The sequence below is a fragment of the Hylobates moloch genome, unplaced genomic scaffold (genome assembly GCF_009828535.3).
Source record: "Hylobates moloch isolate HMO894 unplaced genomic scaffold, HMol_V3 SCAFFOLD_1, whole genome shotgun sequence".
Taxonomy (NCBI): Eukaryota; Metazoa; Chordata; class Mammalia; order Primates; family Hylobatidae; genus Hylobates; species Hylobates moloch.
In genome coordinates this window covers 125,585,965-125,601,683 of record NW_026652276.1, presented here as the reverse complement: position 1 = coordinate 125,601,683, position 15,719 = coordinate 125,585,965, and the positions used below count along the sequence as shown (strand labels likewise).

At 42.8% G+C, this 15,719-nt stretch overlaps 1 protein-coding gene across 7 annotated transcripts in view; it reads left to right on the top strand.

Moving 5' to 3' along the window:
* The window catches only part of HECW1 (HECT, C2 and WW domain containing E3 ubiquitin protein ligase 1), a 462,565-nt gene extending 447,128 nt beyond the window's left edge, over nt 1-15,437 (top strand). For 6 of the 7 annotated variants that reach the window (XM_032758254.2, XM_032758251.2, XM_058445471.1 and 3 more), the window contains 3 exons: nt 1,574-1,688; nt 3,924-4,122; nt 11,148-14,862. In XM_032758254.2, the coding sequence (XP_032614145.1) occupies nt 1,574-1,688; nt 3,924-4,122; nt 11,148-11,259 (426 nt within the window). In that variant the 3' untranslated portion in view covers nt 11,260-14,862. Of the gene's footprint in view, nt 1-1,573; nt 1,689-3,923; nt 4,123-11,147 lie in introns of all 7 variants that reach the window. The other variant, XM_032758252.2, reaches the window with a different exon arrangement.
* The last annotated feature ends 282 nt before the right edge of the window (nt 15,438-15,719 follow it).

Here is a 15,719-nt window from a genome sequence, read left to right as displayed (position 1 = left end):
CCAGGCTCCCTGAGGGAGCAGCAGCTCAGGTGGTGAGAACAGAGAGGGAGAGCCAAGGTGAACAGTGGGCTCAGCGAGTGCTCCTCACCGAGGAGTACTGAGGACCTTCTTGTGATAGAGGGCTGAGGGGTCAGAGTTCTCTGGGAAACTCAACTCTTATGGGTGAAAAATGCTTTCAAGCAACTGGCATGTGACCCTGGTGTGCCAGATGTGAAAACATCTAACATCTCTTGTCACGATATGTGCAGGTGGTGTTTCCTTTCAGTCAATGAAGCAAAAATAAGTGAAGACATTGGGGGGTATTGTCCACTGTCACTAGAATTTTATTTTGTTATAGCATCATGTTGTGCCACATAATCTATGCTGAGTGGTAAATGAGGAAGACAGCGAGGGCCGCTAGACATCCTATGATGTCCTTGAACTCCAGTTTAAAAACCAGAGGCTATAAACGTTTTCTCAGGTCTTGGGTCGTGGAAGGCTCTCCTTCCCTGCCAGAATGGAGAAGTGCACTGGCCATGGTCTCGTCCACCACTGGTTTGATAAAAGGAGGTACCACCACAGGACTTCAGTTGTGCCTGGTACATTTGGCACAAGATGCAAAGTCAGAATGCAGAACCCTAACAAAACAACTCTTCCCAGATCTCTAAGGAGGGAGGAAGGAAGTGAGAGAAGAAGGGAAGGAAAAGACAAATTTCCACCCAGCTAGCTCAGTCCAGTGAGCATGAGGCTTTTATTCTTAGGGTCATTGTTTGAGAAGGGATGGAAAATACAGTCGTTTTAATACAAATGCTCAATTTTAGGAAATAAGTCATAATTGCATGTGAAAGATTACATTGTAAGTGAAATAGTAATACTAATAGCTATTAAGTCCTTCAAAGTGATGTGGACTTTTGGCCTTTAAAATCCAATGTTATTTGAAAACTTCAATGTGACTTCAGAAAGTCGAGCCACATTTCTTTACAAAATCATTCTGAGAGGGAGCATTAGGGGTGGAGCATGGGATTCTTTTTTCTGTTCCCTGCTCATGAAGGCTTGTGTTATAAAATATTTAAGTCAATGATCAGCAGTTCATTGTTATAGCACCAGTTCAAGCTGCTATAACAAAATACTATGAGATGGGTGGCTTACAGCAACAGACATTTATTTCTCACAGTTTTAGAGGCTGGGAAGTCCAAGATCAAGGTACCAGCAGATTTGGTGTCTGGTAAGGGGCCACCTTCTGGTTCATAGATGGTACCTTCTCCCTCTGTCTTCATGTGAAGGAAGGGACACGAGGTCTCTCTCGGGCGTGTTTAATAAAAGCATGAAGCTCTCATATCTAATCATCCCCCAAAGGCCCCACCTCCTAATACAATCCCCTCAGGGTGAAGATTTCAACATATGAATTTGGGGAAGGAAAAGGATATAAACATTCAGATCATAGCAATAATTTTCAAGTTAAAAATGATTACAGACTTTAAAAAAGTATTGCCAGTGATGGTCAGTTTCCCAGTTTAACCCACATAAATACAATAATGAACATAGCCTTTCCATGTGTTTGGACCTGGATGCTGAAGCCTAACCTGCATTTCAGGTTGTAGACTCGAGGCTGGTGTCCGTGTTTGATGCCAGGGAGCTGGAGCTGGTGATAGCTGGCACTGCAGAAATCGACCTAAATGACTGGCGGAATAACACCGAGTACCGGGGAGGTGAGTGGGCAGGAGCTGTGATGATGCAATGATCACAAATAGAACTCAGCACTTTCCAAAAGTTTGTTTTGTTGAGGTGAAATTGATGTAAAATAAAATTGACTAAAGCGAACAAGTCAGTGGCATTTAGTACATTCACAGTGTTGTGCAACCATTGCCTTTAGCTACTTCTGGAATATTTGCATCACCCCAAAAGGAAACCTTGTACCCATGAAGCAGTTGCTCTCACTCCCACGCTCCTTTCCCCCAACCCCTGGCAACCATCAATCTGCCTTCTGTCTCAGTAGATTTGCCTATCCTGGATATGTCATATAAACAGAATCATACAAAATGTGGTCTTTTGTGTCTGGCTTCTTTGACTTAGCCTACTATTTTGAGGTTCATCCATGTTGTATGTAGCATGTTTCAGTATTTTATTCCTTCTTATAGCCAAATAACATTCCATTGCATGTATATATAATTCATCACTTTTTGAAGACTACAAAAAGCTTGGCCTTACTTCAGTACAAAGCAGGAGCTTGTACATGCCCTTCTCCAACTCCCAACCTGAACTTTCCTTCAGGTGACATCGTCCTCATATTGGTCGAGTCTCTGGCCTAACTCGATGTAGAGGTTTACAGAGAACATTCCATCCAGGACCCAGCTCCTGAGCAGCATGCATGGCTCCAGGGAAGGGTGTCTCACTTCCTACAGAATTGGAGCCCTCTCTGCCTCAATCCTGGTTTGCCACAACATGGTTCTAACTGTGGCCCTCACCAAAGCTAACGTCTAACCCCTCCTTGCACACTGCCAGACCTGTCTTCCTGAAACATTGCTTTCCTCAGGCCACTTCCCTACCCACAAAACAAGTTCCTTATTACTTATAAATTTGAAGGGTTTTGTTAGCCTCAAAACTCTTCATTTACAATATCACAGAGAAATCCCATCAATACAGTAGAGAGTGAGCTAGGGGCATCGCCTCAGCCTCTCTCACGTCCCCAGTACACTCAGCCCCGCAAAACCTCTTATAGTATAAAACCGGTATAGAATGAAAACTGCTGTCTGCCTAGCTGGGCATGGTGGCTCATGCCTGTAATCCCAGCACTTTGGAAGACTGAGGCAGACAGATTGCTTGAACTCAGAAGTTCGAGACCAGCCTGGTGAAACCCTGCCTCTAAAACAAATTCAAAAATTAGCCAGGTGTGGTGGCACATGCCTGTAGTCCCAGCTACTCAAGAGGCTGAGATAGGAGGATCCCTTGAACCCAGGAGGCAGAGGCTGCAGTGAGCCAAGATCGTGCCACTGCACTCCAGCCTGGGCAACAGAGCGAGATTCTGTCTCAAAAAAAAAAAAGTCTCTGCCTGGCTGTTAAGGCCCCATAACGCCCCGGGAAATATTCCTTCCTGCCTTCACCAGACACTCCTCTACTCTAGTGGCTTACTGTTGCCTGCATGTTTCCTCCTCTTTCTTGTTATTCTTTATTTTTCCTGCCAGGAATGTCCTCCTTCTTCCCTCCACTTGCACAAGCCCTTTGCAAGCTGCTCGTAGCTTCACTTCCTTTCTGAAGTTTTCCTTGCTTCTACCTTGGCACACATAGATTTCTCCCCTCTCTGAATGCCTCTTGCATTTGCAGTCAATGGCAAATCATTTAATTGATATATCCAAGCATGGTCTCCCCCGCTTACTATGAGAGGGACCCAGTACTTAATCTATGGGTCCAGCATGTTTCCACCCAGGGCTGGCCTGAGAACAGCTGCTCAAGGGGAGAGCCTGGGATCTCCTGTTCACCAAACTGGCTGTTCACCTCCAGCCTAGACTGGTAAGTCCTAGACTCTCCTGTGGTATGTGGTTGCCAAGAGCTAAGACAGCAAAACAAAGGAAATATGATGCAATATTATATTCATAGGCCCTTTGGTCTCTACCAGGCCCTTCTACTCCTTATCTACACCTATATGAGGCAGGGACATTTTAAGTGGAGTCCCAGTTGTTTAAATAGAAACAGACATCTCTGAGAACATCTCACAGAACATAAAGTCCTTTTATAAAATGACTATTTTCTAAATCTGCTTTTGTTCTAAAACTTGACCTAGTTGCACAAATTGTTTTAGACCTCTCTAAAGGCCATTACGAGAGAAATCAGATCAAAAGCAGTTGTTCCACTCCCATCATACCTGATGTGTTTGATCTCTCTCTCCCTCCTCACCCCTTCCTCTTTTCTCCACATCCTGTCTTCCTCCCTCCCTTTGCCTCGTGCAGGTTACCACGATGGGCATCTTGTGATCCGCTGGTTCTGGGCTGCGGTAGAGCGCTTCAATAATGAGCAGAGGCTGAGATTACTGCAGTTTGTCACAGGAACATCCAGCGTGCCCTACGAAGGCTTCGCAGCCCTCCGTGGGAGCAATGGGCTTCGGCGCTTCTGCATAGAGAAATGGGGGAAAATTACCTCTCTCCCCAGGTACAGAGCTCCTGCCAGCCTTCGGGGAAACCTGCTGAAGAGGGCAAAGTATACTTTGCTATTTGATTTTGAGTGACCATCCTTTGGGATGGAATTCTTTCCTGTCACCCAAAGTATTGTCATTGGAGTTATTAGGGAAAGGTGAAGGTGAGGTGGCTGTGAGATTTGCACTGAAACTATATTATTCTTAGGGAGGTTTTGATGACTGATGGTATTTGAGCTGTAATATCTTGGTCCATGTGTCAGTCGTGGGATGCTGTCATAGCCCAACTTAATTTAAAGATGAATGTCTGACACAGGAGAGGGCAGAGTCAAGGACATTAATATAAATATGTTGAAACCTGGAAGTAATCTCTCGAGCATCATATCTGTACTTCCGCAGTGTGTCACTTGATACTTCATAGGATCATTATGTATTTGTGGTATGTCGGATTTTTCCTACCAAGTTTTAGAACATGTGAGGATGAGACTACATATATCTCTGGGTCTCTATGGTGACTTCTATTTAGAAAGCACATCTATTGTGAGATAAATGTGGAAAAGGAGACGCTGGGGCTCCAGGCAATTTTACAGAAGAAATTCCCTGCACTGTGAGTTTTAATCCCAGTACTTCCTGAATCCTTTCTATGCCACTCTGGGTAGTGCATTCCTGATCAGGAAGCACTGAAGAGACAGTTGTGCATAGGCGCTATAGTGAGAAACGCTGTTGCAACAGACAGAAGAAAAGATTGACCCCTATTATCTTTTGCTAATAGGATATGTTCTAATTATAAAGAAGCTTTGCATTTAACTCAGCTCTATTTCTACATGGCCACCCAAATACCTTTGCTAAATCCTTATTGCAGAAGGATTTACTGGACTATAGCTTTCACATAGCTTTCCCAGATTTTCTCCGAGGACAATTCACCTGGTGTCAGTCAGCATTCGTGGGCATGCCCAGCTGGTTAACCACAGCTGAACACCCTGGTGTAGGCTTCAGCCCTGGCTTCACCCACTCAGTTCAGCAGACCCTCAGCTCCAAGGGTCTGTCTTGTTTGCATGGCTCTACCAATAGCTAAACGTAGTGAATGTAAGTCTGGCAAGAAAAGAAGACTAAAAAGGCAGAATTTCCATTTGTTAAGTTGAATGATAGATTTCAAGAATATAGTTATTTGGAAACATCTTGCTTTTATTTTAGAGAATGCAGCTTGAGTCATCACTGATGATAGCATGCAGCTTGAGGAGGGGCTGAGCTACAACCACACACCTGCCCGTGGGAACCTGCAATCTAGGGATAACATGGCCTGATAGTAACTAATTACAGCGCAAGGTAGAATCAGAGGAGCACAGGGGGTAAGAGCAGCATGCTGCGCTAGTGAAACAGAGCCTCCCAATCGAGTTGCCTAGAGAACATGCCACAAAGAAACTGGCATTTAGGGGAGGATTGGGAGGCGAGGAATAGGGAGAAGGGGACTTCCAGGCTGAAGCAATAACACGAGCAAGGGCTGAGAGCGGGGAATCGCAGCACGTGTTCAGGAAGGTGCGGCCAGCCAGTGCAGAGGGTAAGATGCCTGGAGCAACATCACAGGGGATGCAGTTGAGAAAGAGTTTGGTGAGCCACAAACAAAAGACCCTGCTGGCTGGGCGCACTGGCTCACGCCTGTAATCCTAGCACTGTGGGAGGCTAAGGCAGGCGGATCGCTTGCACCCAAGAGTTCAAGACCAACCTGTGCAACATGACAAGACCTCGTCTCTACAAAAAATTTAAAAAATTAGCTGGGCATGGTGGCATGCACCGGTAGTCCCAGCTACTTGGGAAGCTGAGGCAGGAGGATCACTTGAGCCCAGGAGGCGGGGGCTGCAGTGAGCTGTGATTGCACCACCACACTCCAGCCTGGGCAGCAGAGTGAGACCTTGTCTCAAATTACATTAAAAAAAAAAAAAAGAAAGAAAGAAAGAAAAAAGACAAGACCGTGCTGAGGAGTCTCTATTCTTTAGGAAATGAGAGTCATTGCTTCTGTTATCTGGGGTCACAGATTGAATGTAATTTCTGTATTTGCTTTGGAAGCTTTGAAATATACATTAATATTATTAACCTACACAAAGAGCTTCTAAGGCAGACATTGGGCTTATGAACAGGTTCTTCATATCTGGACCAAGGCACCCCTAAGAGGGCTGCTGTACCACAAGCCCCCAAGATGGTTTCTCGGGGAAGCAAGGACCTCTTCTTGGGACAAGAAGCAAATGCCTCTAAGAGGACACTGAAAATAACCCCCTGAATAGTGACCCCTGTCCAATCTCCTTTGGACAATGTCTGAAGATCCAAGAACCTAAAAAAATGTCATCTATGTGTGGATAGAAGGAAAGAACCCCTGACTTCCAGAAACTGTCTTTCGGGAAGACCTGGCCTGGCTATGGCAGGTGGCAGGAAGCCCTGAGCAGGCAGGAAGCAAAGCAGACCCAGGGTGGCATGGGCTTCCCAGGTACTGTGAGCCACAGTGGATGTGGCCTGCACTCTGGGAGAGGCGGCCTTCAGCTCTTTCCTCAGGTCTTTCCTCTGCAGAAAGGAAAGGCAGCTGGCTTCCCAGATGAGAGCGCCAGACACCGCCACAGCAAAACCCGGTCATAGCCCAGGCTACATAAAACCTTTGTGTCAATCCAAGTCCCTGCCTGCTAAAAGATGTGTGAGGGCCAGGAGAAAGGACTTTGAGGGTAGGGGCTTCTGGGTTATAATTTCATAGTTGAAGTACATGAGATGCAAGACTGTCACTGGAGTTGAGGTCAAGGAACTAGGGGCTTGGGTGTTCACCCTGTCAGCCATGTGGACTTAGTTGCCACACAGTCTGGTAGGAGGACTTGAAGTGTAAAAGAAGACTTAAGCAAAGTGCCAGATAATAATCATAATAAGTTAGAAGTTCAGAGGGTCAGAAGGAACCAAAGATCTATCTGGATCACTGATTTTCAAGCTTCTTAAACCATAGTCCACAGAAAGAAATGCCTTTTATATCACAACTCAGGACATGCACATGTACTGATTTGCATGTATGTGTGTGTATATCTGAAACTCAAGTTCCTCAAAACAGCACTTTACCCTTATTATCTGCAATAAAATCTATTTTCTGCTCTATCCTATTTCATTAAAATGAAATGCCAGCCAAAACCTATGGTTTTAAAAATAAATTATCTAAATGACATGAAATTCAAAGAAATGGAAACTGACCAAAGATTGCAAAAGTCATGACATGGAATTGACAGCAGGGAGTGTGAAGAATGTCTGTCCATGTCACAGCATGTGGGGCAGTGAGCAATTTCCACCCATGAGGACTGGAGATGGGACACTAGGACCCGGAGGCAGCATCTGGAAAGAGCTTAAGGAGGTGGCAAAGTTTCTTTACTTTGAACAAGAGCTCAAAGGAGGACAGAGGAAAGGCTTGGAAGGAAAGAGAAGCGCACAAGCTAGGTCAGAGTCGAAGTAGCACTGGGCAGTGTGGAGATAGAATAAAGGAGAGGGGAGAATCTTTGGGTTTACCTTTGGGGCAGGGACCAGGGATATCAAAGCTATGAGGCAATTAACTGGCCTAAAAGTTGCAAATGAAGTTCTAATATGAACATGTTTCACTGCAGATGTAAACTAAGCCCAGGCCCAGGGTGGAGTTGGAGGCCCAGTTAAGTTAGTAGTTGGTTTACTCTGTAGCAATGGTACTCAAGGTGGGACTGGGGAAGGCGACTTTGCCCCTCTTCCCCCACAGGAGGCAGTTGACAATGTCTGGAGACATTTTTGGTTGAGGGGAAGGGGTGCTGCTGGTGTCTATTGAGTAGAAGCCAAGGACGCGGCTAAACATCTCACAATGCACAAAACAGCTCCCACAACAAAGAGTTATCAAGTTTGAAAAGTGAATCGTGCCAAGCTGAGAAATGCTGCTCTCTAGTACCTAAGGCCAGAAGAGAACTTACAAAGGAGGCCTAAGGGTGCCATCAGGGAGCTCAGCAGAGAAAATGGCAGCCATTGAGAAACCGAAGAGAAGCCAAGGAGGGAGATGTTCCAGAGGAAGAGCTGTCAAATGCTTTTAAAGAGCTGGAGCAGGTGGGAGTAGAGTATGGGCTTCTGGATTTAGGGATCAAGAGATTATTGACAAACTTGAAAAAGGGTAAATTTAGAAGGGAAGAGAGCAAGGCCTATCTGAAGAGAACAAGGCTGTAGTTAGGCAGTGGAAGAAGATTGGCATGAAGGGAAGACACAACTTACATAACCGGCTGAACAACTGATAGCAAAGAGGAGTGACCGCTGCCTCTTTTGTGTGTTTCTAGTCAACCTTAAGGTAGTCTCTAGTAGAGAGGAGCAAGACTTTCTTTGGCCCTGTGTTGGTTAACATTTCAATCTATAACTTGGAAAAAATAGAGGAGACAGGGAGATCAACTGTGTACATGACACAGTTAGAAGGATAAACAATACAAGGATTGGCACAACCCAATCCAAAATTATCTCAAAATGCTGGAACCCTAGCTTGACACCAATGGCGTGGAATTTGACACAACTTAAAGACCTGTGCGGATCTCCAAAACATCCGTCGCACCAAGTGTGAGAAGAGAGTGAGTCACCTGCCAGTAGGTCACGTGCAAACCCCAGAGACTTCAGTTGCCACAAGTATGACATGGTTCCCCAAATCATTATCACAATCATGGTTGCATTATTAAGAGAATCTTATGTTTAAATGATGATTCACAGGTTACCAAACGCATTTACGTGTGTTCTAGCGTTGATCCTCCCCATAATCCTCTGAGGTGCACACAGCATATATTATTATCCCCACTTTACAAGTGAGAAAACTGAGGCTCAGGAAGATTAATCGACTTTTCCAGGGTCATAAAGCTGGTAAGTGGCTAGACTGGGGTCAGCATAGAGGTCTTCCAAGCCCTGGTTCATTGCTGTCGACTGCCCCACACCACCGGGCAATGCTTGGTTTGGTGCACAGGAATGAGGTAAGCAGGCACTCGGTGCTGTCAGAACCACACCTGGAGGGTGGCGAGCTCTTAGGAATGCTGAATTGGATCATGATTTGATTGTGTTCATTCATTCTAGATGACAAACTATGGGAGTTCACCAAGGCTCTAAATAAATGCAATAAAAGCAAGTAGTAAGGAAACCATGGGTGTTCAGACCAGGTGCTATTCGCCAATGCTTTCTGTTTACTCCCAGAAATGATATTTTACAGAATTAATTTGGTTCCAACTAATTGTAAAGATGATTTTTTTCTGTAATATTTCCACTCATGCCAGTTAAAATGACCAGAGGAAGAAAACTATGAAGAAGATGCCTGCTCCTATCTCGCCCCTGGCTAATTCAGCTAGTTCCAAAAGCATGCTTGGGATTTTTCACCCCACTTCGCCTGTTTAGCCATAGCCCAATGTATGTTCTAGTTTCATTGCAATCTTTTTAACATAGAGAGAAATCACTGTAACCATCCTACTCAATTTACTGAGTTCCCTTTCACTCAAATATTTACATCTAGGTAAAGTATTTCAATTATTTTCTTTTAACGTAAAGGAAGCCCTGTTTGAATCTTAGATAATAATTTAAGAATTCTGCCAATCTGTATTCGTATGTTTCTTCCCAGTTATGTCTTTAAGGCCTAAGACCAGACACTCTACTGCCCTGTGCCTGCATTTGGAGCTTGAGCCGGGAAGGGGACAGGGAGGAGGGAGGTAGGGGTTAGGGATAGTTCCCCAAGGACTGCCAGGAGGAGGAATGGGTGCTGGGCAGATGAAAACACCAGCATCCTCCCTAGATTCTCCATGGGCAGGAAACCCCACCTTCCCTCTTTCCTCTTCCCATCTTCCTCATTCCCAAAATAATGTCCCCCCATAACCTGAATGCTGCATCAGCCTGGGCAGTGATCTGATACTCTGATTTATATACTTTAAAACAAAGGTGTAAATAATACACAAGTCCCCTAGGGATCTTGTAATGAAAAGAAGAGTTTAATATCCCAAATAAAACTCTAATGAAGAGTTTAGTTTTGTTTGTTTCTTTGTATGTTTGTTTTGTGATTTGATTTGATTTGATTTGATTTGGTTTGATTTTAGAGTGCCCTTTTCTGTGCTGGTGGGTGTCTGAAAACACCATTTCAACACACCACTCTTAGGGAGGAAAAGGCAGGAAATGAACTTTCACCTGCACCCATCCACCTTTCTCCCTACTATGGTAAAGGCCTCGGCATCAGCCAAAGTTTCTGTAAAAACAAAGAACTTCTGGCAGGGAGCAGCTGGTCAGGTGATTCAAGGCTCTACTGCAGGGAATCTATGTGTGTTGGGCTTCTTGTACCCACTGCTGGAGACCCACATGAGTCTTCCAGGTCCAGGTGTTAGCCTCTGGCGAGGAAGACTTTCCTTGTCTAAGGCAGACACTGGCAGGAAGCACATGAAGCAAGCTAGAACCCAGGGGGCCAGGACACTCCAGGCATCCAGGGAGGACTGGCTCACAGGGGCAGCTTTTCTTGGAAATGCAGCACTTCGACTTTAGGTTCTGTGGGTTCTACTGGGGTAGAGGAGTCAGACTTGTCTCCAGAGCACACTTGACTTGAATGGAGAACTGGATCTCAGAATTCCAGGCCATCTCAGGTTCCTCTAAATAGATGCATGTGGTTCACAGAGGCTCAGAAATCAGAGCTGGGCAAGAAGACTTAGGAATATAATCCTTCAATACTAATTATATTTCTGCCTCCTTCATTGACCACATCAAAATTTGTAACTCAATTGCAAATCAGGCTGATACCGTAGAGTTTATATTCAGTTTGCTAGTGTCATTCTAGTGTAGTTGGTTTGCTTGCAAATGCAAACAACCCATTTTTCGTTATTCCATTCCTTCCACTAGTCTATTCATTCTAGAGGAATGTGGCTCTTTAGTGTGCAGTGTTTTATGGTGGTCCTAAATCATGGTCCTGCTCACTTTTGATTCCCTTTTGAATCACAACTTCAGACAGTCACAGATCCAGAACCAGTTGTATCATTGAAACAAACACTCTCACCGATCTCTTCTCCCCATTCAGGGCACACACATGCTTCAACCGACTGGATCTTCCACCGTATCCCTCGTACTCCATGTTGTATGAAAAGCTGTTAACAGCAGTAGAGGAAACCAGCACCTTTGGACTTGAGTGAGGACATGGAACCTCGCCTGACATTTTCCTGGCCAGTGACATCACCCTTCCTGGGATGATCCCCTTTTCCCTTTCCCTTAATCAACTCTCCTTTGATTTTGGTATTCCATGATTTTTATTTTCAAACCAAATCAGGATTGACAAAAGCTGTGCATGAAGAACTGCCTTCTTCTAAGATCTAACCTTCAGGCTTCTCTCCTCTGTTTTCAATGAACTGCTAGCCTGTATGCAATATTAAAAAACAGCTGTCTCAAGGTCTGTGTATATCTCCACATACCTCCATTACTAACAATGAAATATGAATGCAAGTTAAGCTACACTTGACCAAATGGTAATAAATGTTTACTTCCATTTCTATCATTTAAGGGAAAATGTGAGCATTAAGCACTCCAAGCTTTTATATGCCCATGTCTTCTGAGCAGAGCCACCATTTTTTATAATTTCTAACAACCAACTCCAGAACTAGGAGCTGATCAACTCTTTGTTTTCCTCTCTATCTACTTTTCCCTGTGCATAATATCCATCCAAAGGACAACAGTGGCAAAGCTGAAATTTTTATACATTCAACTCATGATTCACATGTGGCATCAGTCCCATCAGCCGGAACTAGCATAGACATACGGTGCAAATATGACACTTCTAACGATTAACAACAGCAAGAAAACACCTGCTGCTGATGCGATGCAATGCATCCCAATGGTTGTGGGGATTGTGGGCTCAACTCAAGAGAAGTTTAGGAGGGGGAGCATCCCTAGTGAATACTCACACCGCAAGAAGGAAAAACTTGTGCACATGTCCAAGAAAGAAAGCTTGATTGATGTAGCATGAAGGATGAGGCTTCAGCCCCCATTGTCTTGTGTAGAATGTGGCAATGCCAACTGGAGAAAGGGAAGAAGGACATATTACCTTGGTTTGAATCCCTGAGTTCTGTACTGTTCTGTTTTGTTTAGTCTAGCCACAGTTCTTCATAAAGGAAAAAAATGTGTAGATGATACCATGACTTTTGTTAAAGCCATGACTTTTGTTTGCTTGGCAGACAAACCCTTTTTTTTTAAACTTTGATATTGGTTTCTTTCACTTTTTCTTCCCCCCTTTTCCTTTCTTAATCATGGAGTTCAAGTTCCTTCACATTCGATTGTCCATCGGGACCACACTAGGAAGCTGCAGAGAGTGATGGTGCTTGTTAGGGATCAAGGGTAACATAGTACTTCTCCTTCACCCATAGTAATCCTCCTGGGGCAGAAACATAGCACCCCAAAGGCACGTTGATTTGTGTCAAAATAAATATCCAGTTTCTTTTAGCATTCAGTGAAAACATATCTCAGAAAACTTCATGTTGTCAGAAAAACAGTTGCAGGCTGCAAAGACAGCCTAACCTCTCAATTACATTTGAAATAAACCCAACCATAATGGTCATTTGCTATTTTTCTAACGTTGTTATCCATGTTGTCTGAAATAGGTCATAAAACGAAAGTGTTTTTCTTCACTGGGAAAAAGAAGAGCTCAAGAAGCCCCACTATTTAAAAGTCACATTACTGTTTTCCACATTAAAACAAAGGAGAAATGTAAGACGAAGTGAATTTCATATGAAGCCATGCCTAATGGCTCATTATACCAGTTTGTGTCTGGACAGTGTGTTGTGTTCCTACACTCTAAAGCATTCTGGCCAGGAGCGGTGGCTCATGCCTGTAATCCCAGCACTTTGGGAGGCCAAGGTGGGGAGATCACTTGAGGTCAGGAGTTCAAGACAAGCCTGGCCAACATGTTGAAACCCCATCTCTACTAAAAATACAAAAATTAGCCGAGTGTGATGGCACATGCTGGTAGTCCCAGCTACTTGGGAGGCTGAGGAAGGAGAATCACTTGAACCCCAGAAGCAGAGGTTGCAGTGAGCCAAGACTGTGCCACTGCACTCCAGCCTGGGTGACCAAGGGAGACTCCATCTCAAAAAAAATAAATAAAAATAAAAGCATTTTTTTAGGAGGAATTATCTACAATGCCCAGCACCCCTTGCAGTGATGTGTCCATTGTCAATCAATGAGTATACATTATAGAAATTTAGGCTTTTATTTTCTAAAAAGAATATTTACTGAGACACGATGGAATGTGTGAGTTATATGATATAGAATTTGAGGGATATGTAAAATTCAGTACACATTCAGCATCTGAAAGATAATGGATTCCAATGGAGCTATTATTTTATTTATGAAATCAGAGCATAAGGACTATGCAAATCATTGAACCATACCTTTATTCTAACCGTTGCAACAGCATCTCTAATATAGGGGCATCTTTTGTCTTTAGAACTTGTGTTATACATATGTAAATGCTCATTAATTCAAGCACTCTCTTTCTAATACTTACATTATTTGTCAGGCATTGGAAAGGGAGAAAGCTGTTCACAAGATGGACCAGCTCCTGGAGAGCGTTACAATTTATATAAATAACTAATTAATCTATTAATTAGATTAATATCTATTCTACCCATATACAAAAGGAATGCAGTATCTCAGAAATTATATATAGATAGGTAACTTTAGCATACATGATTTTTCAACTAACGTTTCCTTATCCGCCAGCACTACTGATGTCACAGCTATAGATCTATCCCACAAAGCATAACAGAAACATTATTTCACAAAAGTGCAAAATTTCATGAAGAAATGCTGATGTCACAGTCACCTGAAAGAAGATGAAGCTTGTAATATTTTATTGCAACCTTGCATCGAATCCTTAAGGAAGAAAAACAAAGAGAAGAGGAACACAGGAACAAGTTATGGAAATTCATGTTTACCTTATTTATAAGGCTGATTTTTAAATTATATATAATTTTCCATTCAATACATATATGAAATGAAATAGCTATAGAACTAAATTTCACTTAGGTGGAGGTGTAAACCACCTTAAGTTATACAGTTCGGCAGAAAGACAGATCTATTTGTTACCACCTGTAATTTTTTTTTAAGCATGAGTTTTCTCCACGGAGGCAAATTGCAAAATTAATCACTTATAAATTTATAAGCCACAATCTCCCTAAAACAATTGATTTTAGTAAGAGTGTAACGCCTTTAATCAGGGGACAAACAAGAACAATAAATAAGAGAAGATTTATGTTACAACTTTGAAAAATGCTTTTAAAATTCTATAAAGCGTTATAATAATTTCACGGATATCACAAATGTTTTATTCTACAGTGTGAAGATGATAATCCTAAAAATGGAAATTGACTCTGTGGGGTCAGGAGAAGTATTCTAAATCTACTGAACTCTTTATAATTTCCTATGTATATAAATGAGTGGAGGTTGTGAAGATGCCGAGAGAGTGGTGAAAAAATTAAGAAAAAGAGACATATGATTTGGGGGAACAGGCGTTAAACATGCAAGATCTAAATTTTCTTTTAATACATGACCATATGTCCTTGAACAGTAAGTATATTTGTGTGGCAAGCCAATGGCTGAGTTTTCCAGGGTAGTTTTAATATTACATCCATCATATTGTCAGTCCATGTGTCAAACCATGTGTCCAAAATTTGGGTTCGGAAATTTCTCAGTTGCCACAAATATTTTCCCAGTCAAGATGAAACACTTTCAAATGAAAGTAGTTAGAACTTTACATAACAAATGTGGTGCTTTATTATTATTATTATTATTACGTACTTCAGTGTTCATTATTAAAACTACTGCAATACTATATCATAAAAATCTGGGATGGATGTTCCAGCCATCATAAGGTCCAAAAGAGAAAGTGTTATTTTCCTGTTAGTGACATGTAGTCCCTTTGTTCTAGTAGAAAAAAAGGTGCCTAGAGATAGTATATAGAGTAAATATTGTTCCTTTAGCCTACTCCCTGCAGCTTCCAATTTACCCAAGGAAACGTCTACAACAATTTTGTTCAAAAGTCTGTTCTAGTCAATAGCAGGAGAGGTCCATGTTATTGGGCTGATTTTGCTTACATCAGCAAGAGAAATGTCACGTGATACTCAGGCCGCGCTTTCTCTTCCATCACACCATCTTCAAGGAATGTCAATAAACTCACTTTGGTATGGCATTGTGTATGCTCCTTATTGCAAACGGAAGTCTAGGACAACACATAACAATCTGTATCCTGCCTTACGCTCTCGCTGGATGTAAGCAATAAAAGAATACAGAAGGCTACCAGCTGCTATGATTTTTTTTAAGTCCCAAGAAAAAAATTATTTATCAAAAAAGCATAATATGTGCTCACAAATCCATGAATAAAGAGGAGAGCTTTTGTAACAAGTTCCTTGTGTGTAGCTGTAAGAACCCTACACAAACCACACGGGCAGCATTTTTTTTAGTGCCCTTTATGTAAACGAGTTGTGCACTGGTTTACATAAATTCCTAGCTATGGAGATGCTTCTATGAAAGCTTCAGGATACTGCCTAACACCCAGTGTCATCCCAGGACAAAGATCACCACTAGGCAAACATACTGTGTCCTA